We start from the raw sequence: 11,938 nt of genomic DNA, 5'->3' as shown, positions 1-11,938 counted from the left end.
GTCACAAGATCCAATAAACATCAGTATCTCAAAGCTCGTCAATTAGTCAATGAAGTATTCAACACCACATCAAACTGAATATTACAAGCAGAATTATGCCAGTGCAATGAGCCTTATTGGCATTGACAAGAGCAGATCAATCATCACCAAAAGTCTAAAACAACAGAACGGATGCAGTTAATATTGCAGGAATATTCATTTCTCATTGCAATTTCAGAAATCATGATGCAGCATCCAACAATAAGTTCAGGAATTCACCAAAACTCCGAAAGCAATCATCTCTGCTTGAAATGTTCAAGTTTTTACTCCATCCTAAAGAACTTACAGAACCGCAACAACATAGCAGAAAAGTATATATTCAGAGTTGTTCATCAAAAGTCTTGAGTTACAATTTCTGATGGTAACACAAAACAGATGAATGTGATACTACGACCACCTAAAGAACTGAACAGAACTCTTCAATGGAACCCGAGTTACGATTTCTGACGGATAGAAAGGCGGATGAATGTGATACTACTATGAGTCTATGACCACCCTAAGAATTGAACAGAAATCTCCGAGGAACCTAAGTACCTAACTAACACTGATCGGCTCCAATAAACGAGAAACCTATGCAAGAAAATGCCTAAGAACACGCGAGACTAGTAACAGAAAACTGCCATCAGAAACAAAAAACTTAACGATGAAACAGAGAACCTGCGCCTCCACATCGTCGATCGAGGGCCTCATCCTGTCAGGCCTTCTTGTTGTCGCGGAGCCACTTCGCGATGTCGCAATCCTCATGGAAGTCATGCCCACCGGAGAGCGTGCGGACATCGTCGCGGGCCACCATCCTGTGCTGGCAGATCGGGCATGCGTCGTTCAGCGCCCGGTCCAGTGTCCTGACGCCGCCGCGAGCACGGATGTGCTGAAACCTCTGAGCGTTGTGGTCTATCAGGTTCGCCGGCGACGCCTTCCACGGCAGCATGCAGCGGGCGACACGGTTGCATATTCTGCATCTCATGCCGTGCTTGCGGTTGCGGAGGCGCTCGTCGACGCAGGCCTTGTGGAAGACGTGGTCGCAGGAGAGCGCGCGGACCACGGCGCCGGCCATCATCTTCTGTTTACACAGCTTGCACTGTGGTCGCAGCGCCTGATCCAGGGTCCTGACACCGCCGAGCGTCCAAATCCGCCGCCTATACCACATACTCAGCGTCTCTCACCCCGCCGCCAGGTACGGCCACGGCCACCCCGCCGCCGTCCACATCCTCAGCATCCGCCACCCCGCACACAGAAGGTGAAGGAAGACGAGCGAGGCCATGGCGCCGACGAGGTCCATGGTTGCTGCGCTGATCGCCTCCTCGCTCTCTTGCTCTGCTCTGCCTTGGAAGAGAAGGTGGCGGTGGCGCAGTGGCTGGTTTGCAAATTGGAAGGCTGGATGGCCCACTTGGCTAGTTATAAAGCGTCGGCCGCGAGCACCCGTGCCGTCGATCGCAGATCGGACGGCGAGGGTACAGACGATTAGCACTAATCATCACCACTTGCTAACTAACTCCTGCGAATTAGGGCGAATTAGTTAGGAGTTCTACTTCGTCACGGCAAGTGATCTACCGTCGGATCTCTGATCAGCGGTCTAGATAAGCCGGCGCGGTGCTGACTCCACCGACTCCACCTTAAATCTCGGGCTCCCTCCTCCTCCGCACCATTGCCATCCTTCGAATCGACACAGAGAACTCACGAGACGAGAGAGGAGGGGAGGGAGAAGCAAGGAAGGAGCAGAGAGGAGAGGGTGGGCGGGGCAGCAATGGCGGAGAGGGACGTAGCACGCCGCCGGCTCGCGTCCTCGCGCCCCATCTGCGTTCCGTGGAGGGAGCTCCTACACGGCTGCCTCCCGTGGCTGTGGTTGCGGAAGGAGACCGGCTGCGCGGCCTGCATCATCTGCCGCGAGGGGATGAAGGGCCGCGAGGAGGCCGTCACCATGTCCTGCTGCGGGAAGACGTGCCACCAACGCTGCTTCGAGGCTTGGAGAGCGGAGACAACAACGAGATTTCAAGTCTGCCCGTGCCCGGGCTGCTACGACCTGGACCCCCTGTCGCCGCCGCCGCCGCCGCCGATGTGATCTTCGGGTTTAGGGTTCTTAGGATTCTAACGCTTTCTTCTCCACTCTGATGCGTCATGTGATTGTGTCTGGCCTGGATGTCTGGTTCTTCAATAGTTTCCTCTGCTGGTAGTTTTCTTGTCGCCGCTACTCGCCACATGATTATTGGGGCGCTTCTTAGGATTTATGTTAGAGTTCTTAGGATTTCTGATTTCTGTTAGAGTTCCTTCTGAATTCTGATTCTTTTCGGCCAGAATTGTTGCCCTTGTTGCTTCCCATGTAACAAACTGAAGTCTGAATATTTGGATATGGAATATGAAGATCTGAAGATTTTGGGAGATGTCAATTCTTCAATTTGTCAATGAAAGAAGGCATAAGCCAAGAAGTGGTCCTGAATTAGTACTGACTAAGCGATATGCTATTTTGCGATGATAACTGCATACTGAACTATTGATCTTGACAAGTACAATGTTGTTTGTTATGTATACTGCAGGAATTCTCTAAGTCTTTTTTTTTTATCATACAGCTTAGCTGAAATCGCCTGCTAAATATTCAGTGTACAGAGAATCGTATTAATGTCCGGCATACTATTGTGGGTCTAATTCTGCAATGTTATCTGAACTACCTGAACTTTGTGTGGGCTTGCCATCTTTGTCCTCCCTTAATTCTAACACCAATTTGTATCCCACGGAGTGCATTATGTAAGTTCATCTGATTAGAAAGTTTATCAAACCTGCAATATGTAGTAGTATGTTAGCTCATTTTTCAGAAATAACTTGCTACAGCAGAAGCTGACTTTACTGAACTTAACAACTTCAAGGATGCAAAGCAATGTGCAGTAGTGAAGTGGTCGTACACTTCTCTTTTCAAAAGTGGTTGTGCACTTGTACAGATCGAGTTGTACTACTGCATGTTTTTGCCTAGCTCTGCAGAAACCTGAAAACCACGATTACCATTCCAAAACCCAATCTGATACAGGCAGCCGCATATACGCCTCGTGTGTCCTGCTCGGCCAAATCATACGCCCACCAAGAACAAGAATTCGTTAACGAACTAGCCGATCACTACCCGCCCTCCGATCTGCGATCAACGGCATCGGTGCGCGCGGTCCACGCTATATAAGCCGGCCTTCCAAGTGGGGTCCAGTGCAATACCGTTTCATCCCGCAAGGCTCCGGCCTCTTCTTCCACCTCCAAACTCTACGAAACGCAAAGCGAGGAGAGCGCGAGGGGGGGAGAGGAGAGGATCGGGGAAGGAGAGGCATGGAGAAGGGGGGATTCATCGCAATATTCGTCGCCTTTGGGCTCATCAACCTCGGCTTGCACTTGTACGAGAGGGCGCCGGGGTGGTTGGTGTGGATGCTCGGCGGCGTCACCACGCTGGACCGCGCGCTGGGCGACTGCTCGATGTGCCGGTACGGCATGGTGGCCGGCGACGTCGTCCGCACGCTCTCCTGCGGCCACGTCTTCCACAAGGACTGCGACTACAGCGTCGACAAATGGCTCCGCGAGCACGGCCTGTCCTGCCCGGAATGCCGCAAGAAGGCTCGCAGCGTTCGCGTGCTGCCGTGGAGAGCGCGGCCGCAGCAGCCGTTGCCGGAGGAGCAGAACCCGCCGCCACAGGAGACGTCTGCGTCGTCGTCGTCGTCGTCATCGACACACGTCAGGATTGCTCCGGAGGAGCCGGGCGACCTCGACCTGGAGGCTCAGGACCAGCTGCTACCGCCCCCGGCGACAGGTTCGCCCAAGGGCCCGGAGGAGCAGCACCCACCGCGGCCGGCGGCGGCGACGTCGTCGAGCTCCGCCGACACCTCGAGTTTGGAGGAGCCACTTCTGCGGCCATCTGCGTCGCCATGATCAGGGTTAGACGGAATCACGGAACGGGGCACGTCCGACACCTCGAGTTTAGTTTGGATCAGTTCCTGGCCAGGTTCTCTCTCTGTTTCTGTTGGTAGATTTCTTAGCAGCCACGCAAGATTCATGGGGCTCTTCTCGTTAGGTTCTAGAAGCCGATCGATGTCAGTACGGCCTTTGGAGTCATGCTCATTCTGTCAGAGTTTGTAACTTGGTTGCTGATGGAATTATCTCCAGTTTGATGTGGTGTTGAATGCCTTGATGACTAGCTGATGATCTTTGATATATGTCCTTCTGTTTTTGATATAAGCCAATCTGAACTGAAGTATACCATCTCGCTCTTCGAAATGCTTCTTTTATCATACGATAGTCTCAACAGATGGAAGCTTGGAGCATATTTTTGATTTATTGTCACGCTTTTCTTAGAATCCTTATTAGTTTAACACATAGGGGAGGTAGACTGAACACTGGACATCCACTCAGTCTGATTTTGTACTGATCACGTCAATGACTTAAATAAAGAATTAAAGTTTGTCACTCACTTTGATTCTAGTTTGTTCTTTAAGTTGTCATATATAGTGTTGCATTCAACCGCTTCTTCTTTCCATCATCTGCTTGGCTTTTTGATGCTGCTATCTGAATATCTTTCTTTTTTTTTGCTATCTGAATATCTGAATAAATGATCAATAACAGTTACTCATTCTTGTTAGCTGTGATTCCTGTGATCTATTTAGGGCAGGCCGTTGTGCTATTTGTACTATTGTTATGATGTTCAATGATGTATCTCTCGTGTGATTTGGGGTCTGATGGACTAGAGACCTGAATGAAGATGGTTAGTTTGTGTAAGTTCCTCAGTATATTTTGGATAGTTGCGTGTTAGTGTATTCCTGAAGATCTTTAAGATGGTATCTGCAGCCGTTCAGATGGCTGACAAATTTGATGATGGATTATTTGTTCATTCGGCCTACTAATAAGTTGAATGCTAATCTTTAGTTTGAGGTGGTGTTCGAGGTGTTGATGATTAATTTGACAAACGTTGAGCTCCTTCAGTGTACTGGATCCTATGAGCTCTCATTGGATTTTTATGCCATAACGGACACGGTGCTTAGGCTGATATGTGTATCTCACTGTAGTCTTTCACAGTACCTGTTCTGTCAGATACTTAGATTCACAGTTTAATCTCCGCCTTGCTACTATCTGAATATGTGATGTTTCCGGTAGTGTGGCTAGAGCTTCAGCAGTTGGAGACTGTGATTGGAGCTTCAGTATTAGTATTACCTGTAAATGGTGTTTTTGTAATGCAGTTTCTTTCAGTGGGATATGTTTTGTCAGTGTCACCTTGCTTCTCTCTGAATCTATGATGCTGTTCTTTTAGGCATGTCAGCATATGTCAATTTCACGTTGCGGAACTCAGTACCAGTCCTGGGACACAATTGCTGTTACCTCCGGTCAACCGAGATGCATCACAGCAAATTAGCAGCTAAACATAGAATATTTCCCAAGAAGGAAACATTCCTTGGGCTGAGGGAGGGAGGGGAGATCAATAGATTTTGGTTTTAGGGAGGGGTGAAAAAGGACCAGGGAATCTGGGCTTTAGCACAAATGGGAATGAGGCCCGGGAGGGAAATAAAACAAGCCTTAAATCCATGGAAAAAGTATACTTTGACTCCCTCAACTATGGTCCGAGTATGATTCATAACCTCCAACCATAAAACCAGGTATATTGACTCCTCCAACTATCAAAACCGGTGTAAAATATATCCCTGAGTAGTTTTGGAAGCGATTTTGGCTGACGTGGCGCCTACGTGGCACTGTTGACCCAATCTTCGTCCCACGTGTCGTTAACGTGTCGCTTATGTGGCATTTTAGAGTAAAAACAAAAAAAAATACGTGGGACCGACATGTCATTCACACAGAAAATAGTGGGACCCACTGTCATGTGGGCCCCACATGTCATCTCGTGCGCCGGTGCCCGGTGGGACAAGCCGACGGAGGCGGAAGGCCGACGAAGGCCATCGGTGCGCCGCCGGCTTCCGTGGGTCCCGTCCCCTCGGCGACAGCTGAGTTCGAGCGTGGTGGAGGCCGGCGACGGGTCTGGGTGGCGGAAGCAGGATTGCGGATGGCGGGAGGCGGCAGAGGGAGCTCGTCCACCCAGTGAGGGCGTCGTGCTGGTAGAGGTGAGGATAGGGTCCATCCCCCCGGCTGCGCCGCCGCCGTGCTGCAGTCAAATGCTGCTTCCCAGGGCGTCGGCGAGCTAGCCTTTGATTTTGCTTCGACGTACAGCTAGCCGTGGATGGCGGAGGGAGCTAACGACGGCGACGGCGACAGCTGTCCGCGTGCGGGGAGGAGCTCACAGGCCATCCGCGCACGGGGAGGAGCTCGCCGGCCGTCCATGCGCGGGGAGGAGCTCGCATGCCGTCCTCGCGCGGGGGAGGAGCTGGAGCTCGCCGGTGGTCAGGAGCAGCGGCGGTGCGGTGGGGGTGCGCGTGCGGGGAGGAGCTCGCCGTCCGTCCGCGCACGGGGGAGGATCTGGAGCTCGCCGGTGGTCGGGAGCGGCGGCGGTCGGCGCCGGCGTCCGGTGGCCATGGGCAACGACGACCACGACGCCACCAGGCCGGGGGAGAGAAAGGGAGATAAGGGAGAGAGGGAGGGAGGAGGAAGAAGGGAAGGAGAGGGAGGATGTCAACGGGTCCCATATTTTTTTAATGTTTTTTATTCTAATGCCACATAAGCGTCATGTAGGACAAAGACCCGGTCAAGACCGCCACGTAGGCGCCATGTCAGCCAAAACCACCTCTAAAACCACACAGAGGCATTGTTTGCACCGGTTTTGATAGTTGGATCGATATATCTGGTTTTGTGGTTGGAGGATATAAATCATACTCGGGTCATAGTGAGGGAGTCGAAGTATACTTTTTCCTAAATCCATTGGATGGAAGGATTTATGCCTGTTCGGCCTGATGGGAAGGAGAAAAAGGCCGAGGCCTTCTCATCCTGGCAGTTACGCGAGATCAGCACTCGAATTGTCGAACACCCCGTGCGCGAACTCGCACGCGTCGCCGTGATTGCACCCGCCCTTGCGGAAGTCCAGGCACGCCGTGCCAGAGTCGCAGTACGGCCTCGTGTCCGGTGTCCCTCCTCCGCGCCTTCTCCCTCGGACGCGTGAAAGGGCACTCCGTCCAGTCCTGGCTCCGCCCGCGCGCGCACCGTCGCACCTTGAACTCGTTACATCCTAAGCCCATCACACGCGTACGCGTCCACCGCCGCCGCCTCGTTCGACGGCAGGTAATGCCGCGTCGCGTCGAGCTGGTGGTATATGGCGCGCGGCCATCTCACTGTCGCTACCGCTTCCTCCTCCCTCCACGCCGCTCACCGCCGCCACATGTTCATGCGCGCCCTCACCCATCATCATCATCTTGTTCTTGCGCTCTCCTCGCCCGTACCGAACTTGTGTTTACCCCACCCAAAAAAAAAACCCTAATCCCCTAACTAGACCCTAGCCAATTGTTCCAACCCATCTCATTGTTCAGTAACGGAACAGCCTGTGCAATTATGTAAATCTTCCACGATGATAGTACAGGAAAGGACAACCGCACAAAGCATAACGAAAATCTAAAATAGATAGACTTCCCAATGGAAAACAATACAAAGGTGCATTAACAGTACTATCGGATGAAACAATATATATATAAATATGAGAAATATTCATTACAGTAAAGCTTTAAATTCAGAAGAAGGGACATACTAAAAAGGTATAGCTTACACTAACGATATTATTGGAACAAAGCCATCAAAACGGCTAGGCACCCATGTAGCTAGCTAGTAACCCATGCAGCTGGTTATAATAAAGCCAGCCATTAAAACATAGTGGCTACATGTAAGAAAAAGGCCAAAACCATCATTATTAGTTCCTTCAAGTTTCGCCATCATCCGTACGTGGTAGTAGTGCATCGCCATCAGGAGCGCGAACCGGATGACCAAGACGGCGAACCAGAAGAGGACACGACGAACTGCAGTGCCGTCTTTCTTTTCTTCGTCAATCTTCTTCCCGTCTGCCATCAAACGTGTCTTTGTTTCTGCTGACAAGGGCTTGGAGCCGGAGCCGGAATCTGCGCGACAATACTTGATCTTTGTGGATTCTGTCATTGTGTGGCAAGCGACGATTGTGTGGTACTATCTTTGTTGCAGCCGGTCGTCGACGGGGGCGATACTTATACTGGTAGAAGAAACAGAGAGTCGGCATGCATCGGAAGTCGGTTCGGTTTAGGACTCGCGTGCCGAGTCGACGTAGAGCTGTGTATGATCTCGCGACGAGAAGTCATCTCCGAGAACAAAAGAAGCACGAATCCTAATGCACTTCCGTTAACCCCTGCGAATTAGTTAGGAGCTCTACTTCGTCACGGCAAGTGATCTAACGTTTGTTCTCCGATCAACGGTCTAGATAAGCCGGCGGTTGTACTGGGCCCCACCTTAACCTCGTGCTTCCTACTCCTCCGCGCCACTGCCGTCCTTCGAAAGTTCGAAGTTCGAATCGACACAGAACGCACGAGACGAGAGGGCTGCCTCCCGTGGCTGCGGAAGGAGACCAGTTGCCGCGAGGGCATGAAGCGCCGCGAGGAGGTCATCACCATGTCCTGCTGCGGGGAGACATACCACCATCGCTGCTTCGAGGCCTGGAGAGCGGAGACAACGACGAGACCCTATCGCCGGCGCCGCCACCACCGATCTGATCTTCGAGGGCGGTTCTTAGGATTCTAACGCTTTCTTCTCCACTCTGATGTGTGTGATCATGTCTGACCTGGATGGCTGGTCCTTGGATAGTTCCCTCTGCTGCTGGTAGTTTTTTTTGCTGTCGCCGCCACTCGCCACATGATTTTTGAGGCGCTTCTTAGGATTTTTGTTAGATTCTTCTTAGGATTTATGTTAGATTTCTTCGGTAGTAGTATTGCCTTAGTTCCTTCTGATTCACTTTGGCCAGAACTGTGTCCCATGTTGCTTCCCCTGTAACAAGGTGAAGTCTGAATATCTGGATATGGAATATGAACATCTGAAGTTTTTGGGGATGCCAATTCTTGAATTTGTCGATGCAAGAAGGCAGAAGCCAATAACTAGTCCTGAATTAGTACTGATTAATCGATATGTTGTCTTGTGTTGAGAACTACATATTGGTTCAGAAATCGTTCGGCGGCATTGCCGATTTTTACAGTAATTGATCAGTACACTGTTAACTCTGTAAGTCTTTTTTTGATCATACAGTTTAACAGAAATGACCAGCTAAATTCAGTGGAGAGAGACGGCATGCCATTGAGGGTCTAAAATTCTGCAATGCTATCTGAACTATCTGAATTTTGTGTGGGTTTGCCATCTTGGTTCTTAGTTCTAACACTAGTTTGTATCCCGTAGCTATGGAGTGCACTTTGCAAGTTCATTTGATTAGAAATTTAGAAAGTTTATCACAGATGCAACATGCAGTAGTGTGTTAGTTCATTTTCAGAGATAACTTGCTACAGCAGAAACTAACTGAACTGAACTGAACAAGTTCAAGGATGCAATACAGTAGTGAAGTACTGAAGTGGTTGTACTATAGCCTACTGCATGTTTTTGCTTGGCATTGCTTAGCTTCGCAGGAAACTGAAAACCACAATTACCATTCCAAAACCCAAATACCCAATCCGTCACAGGCAGCCGCATAAGCCTCCTGTTTCTTGCTCGGCCAAATCATATTGCTCACTAAGAACAAGAACTCGTTAACGAACTAGCCGAACACTCCCCGCCTTCCGATCTGCGATCAACGGCATCGGTGCGCGCGCGGGGACCACGCTAAGCTCGCCGGTGGCCTTCCAAGTGGGGTCCAGTGCAATACCGTTTCATCCCGCAACGCAAGGCAAGGCAAGGCATCCCTCTTCTTCCACCTCCAAACTACATGGAACTAACTGGTTGGCATCTTCCAGAACCACCGTCTTCCACCGTCCGATCTGTGATCGACGGCGGCGGTGCTCACCACCCACGTTTGATAAGCAGCCAGGTAGGCCAGCCAGCGAGGCCTACCTCGCCATCACCATTGCCACCGCGCCATCGCCACCGCCACATTCCAAAAGCAGAAGCAGTCCAAGGCGAGAGACAGAGTCCGCGACATGGTTCGATGGAGTTGTCGGCTTCTGCTCTGGGTTTCGGTCTTTGTCTTGACCCTCACCCAGTTGGGGGCCTTCGTCGTCGTCTTCGGCGAGGGGGAGGACGCCATACCTCGCGTTCTGATTGCCGCCGCCGTCTTGGCTACGTACCACGTCCTGCTCACTTTCCGGTGAGCGGAGTCGGCGGCGGCTTGCGCGGGTTCCTCCACCGCGCGCCGCCGGGTTCTGCCCGGAACGACAAGGGCTGCGCGAGGCGCCACAAGACGGCGTCGAGTTCGGCGACGAGCGCGGAACCCATGGACGAGGGCGAGGCCGACCTCCTCCAGTTTCTCTTCGTCACCTCCGGTGTCTCCTGGGGAGGCATCGTGGGGGTCGTCGTCGCCGTGAACGCCTCCGTACCGGCTGCGCGGGTGTGGATGCTCCCCGGCGTCACCACGCTGGACCGGGAGCTGGGCGGCGACGACTGCTCGATGTGCCAGTACGACAAGGATGCCGGAGCCGTCGTCCGCACGCTCTCCTGCGACCACGTCTTCCACAAGGCGTGCATCGACGTGTGGCTCCGCGAGCACGGCATGGCCTGCCGACTTTGCCGCCGTACCGCTAGCTGCGTGCTGCCCTGGAAAACCGGAGGGCGCCGCCGACACGGCTGATCGCGGCTGATCTACGCGGCGGTGGCGGCGGGTGGCGGCGGCGGCGGTGGTCATCACTCATCACGGAGCTCGGAGGGGTCAAGGCCATCGACGATGTGCAGGCGTAGGTTGTTTGGTTTCGTCGTTTTCTGTTTTTGATGGCAGTTCTCTTTCTAGTGTTGTGTGTTCTTGGTCCAGTCTTCTTCGAGTTGATCGGTGTCAGATATGTTCCTCGAAGATTTCAATTCGATTCTTTAGGTGGTTGCAGTAGTATCGCATTCGTCCGCCTTTCTTCCCGGGAGAAATTGTAACTCGGGTTCCTTGGAGATTTCTGTTCAGTTCGTTAGGCGGTCGTAGTATCGCGTTCATCCTCTTTGCCTTTCCGTCAGAATTTGTGACTCGAGTTGCTTGACTATCGATGAACTACTCTGAATAAGTTCGGAATGAGATGAGTATAAGTCATTTTCGAGTCAGTGCTTGACTATCGATGAACTACTCTGAATAAGTCATTGACTCATTTTCTGCCATGTTGCTGTGATCCTGTAAGTTCTTTAGGTTGCAGTAATTTCTTGCAGCATTACTTGGAATGATCTATGGTCAGTGCTTGTTTAGTTCGCTCGGATTTTGATGGAGTAAAAACCTGAAACATTTCAAGCAGAGATGATTGCTTTTGGTGAATTATTGAAGCTATCGTTGGATGTTGCATCCTGTGTCTGAAAATTGCTGCAATATTAACTGCAGCCGTTCTGCTTTTTAGATTTTTTTTTGTGATGATTGTTCTGCGAGAAATTTTACAGTAAGTTACAGTAAAACCTCGACCATTTTAGGCTTGTTTAGTTCCCAAAATTTCTTTCCCAAAAATATCACATCGAATCTTTTGATACATGCATAGAATATTAAATATAGATAAAATAAAAAACTAATTACACATTTTACATGGAAATCATGAGACGAATCTTTTGAGCCTAATTAATCCATGATTAGTCATAAGTGTTACAATAATCTACATCTACATGTGCTAATGACGGATTAATTAGGCTTAATAAATTTGCCTCGCGGTTTCTAAGAGAGTTATAAAATTAGTTTTTTCATTCGTGTCTGAAAACCTCTTTTAACATCTAATCAAACGTCTAATGTAACTCCTAAAAGTTTTCTTTTCACGAATAAAACAAGGCTGTGCCAAAACCTGCATCTGTTTCTCTTTTACTTCACCTGTGATCGGGGGTTTGCTCTCTCTCGTTTGGTTGC

General features: G+C 50.7%; 3 protein-coding genes across 3 annotated transcripts; 2 read left to right on the top strand and 1 right to left on the bottom strand.

Moving 5' to 3' along the window:
• Positions 1-733: 733 nt before the first annotated feature.
• On the bottom strand, positions 734-1,318 carry LOC136356071 (uncharacterized). The gene is made up of 2 exons (XM_066309503.1): positions 1,230-1,318; positions 734-1,175 (listed from the first exon to the last, which is right to left on the bottom strand). Exons 1-2 carry the CDS (start codon positions 1,316-1,318, stop codon positions 734-736), a joined length of 531 nt encoding a protein of 176 aa, XP_066165600.1.
• A 2,021-nt stretch (positions 1,319-3,339) lies between these two features.
• On the top strand, positions 3,340-3,933 carry LOC112938593 (uncharacterized). The gene has a single exon (XM_026024576.2). The coding sequence runs from the start codon at positions 3,340-3,342 to the stop codon at positions 3,931-3,933; it is 594 nt and encodes a 197-aa protein (XP_025880361.1).
• A 5,896-nt stretch (positions 3,934-9,829) lies between these two features.
• On the top strand, positions 9,830-11,215 carry LOC136355995 (uncharacterized). The gene has a single exon (XM_066309312.1). It carries the CDS (start codon positions 9,854-9,856, stop codon positions 10,709-10,711), a length of 858 nt encoding a protein of 285 aa, XP_066165409.1. The 5' UTR covers positions 9,830-9,853; the 3' UTR covers positions 10,712-11,215.
• Positions 11,216-11,938: the final 723 nt, after the last annotated feature.

This window comes from Oryza sativa, chromosome 4 (genome assembly GCF_034140825.1).
Source record: "Oryza sativa Japonica Group chromosome 4, ASM3414082v1".
Classification (NCBI taxonomy): Eukaryota; Viridiplantae; Streptophyta; class Magnoliopsida; order Poales; family Poaceae; genus Oryza; species Oryza sativa.
The sequence above is the reverse complement of the archived record's forward strand: the minus strand, read 5'-3'. Positions and strand labels throughout refer to the sequence as shown.

Excerpts from the sequence above, each read along its gene's own strand:
- LOC136356071 (XM_066309503.1), bottom strand. The coding sequence starts at position 1,318 with ATGGACCTCGTCGGCGCCATGGCCTCGCTCGTCTTCCTTCACCTTCTG. Across the intron at positions 1,176-1,229 it reads AGGATGTGGACGGCGGCGGG|GCGGCGGATTTGGACGCTCG; the intron begins GTGGCCGTGGCC and ends TATGTGGTATAG.
- LOC112938593 (XM_026024576.2), top strand. The coding sequence starts at position 3,340 with ATGGAGAAGGGGGGATTCATCGCAATATTCGTCGCCTTTGGGCTCATC.
- LOC136355995 (XM_066309312.1), top strand. The coding sequence starts at position 9,854 with ATGGAACTAACTGGTTGGCATCTTCCAGAACCACCGTCTTCCACCGTC.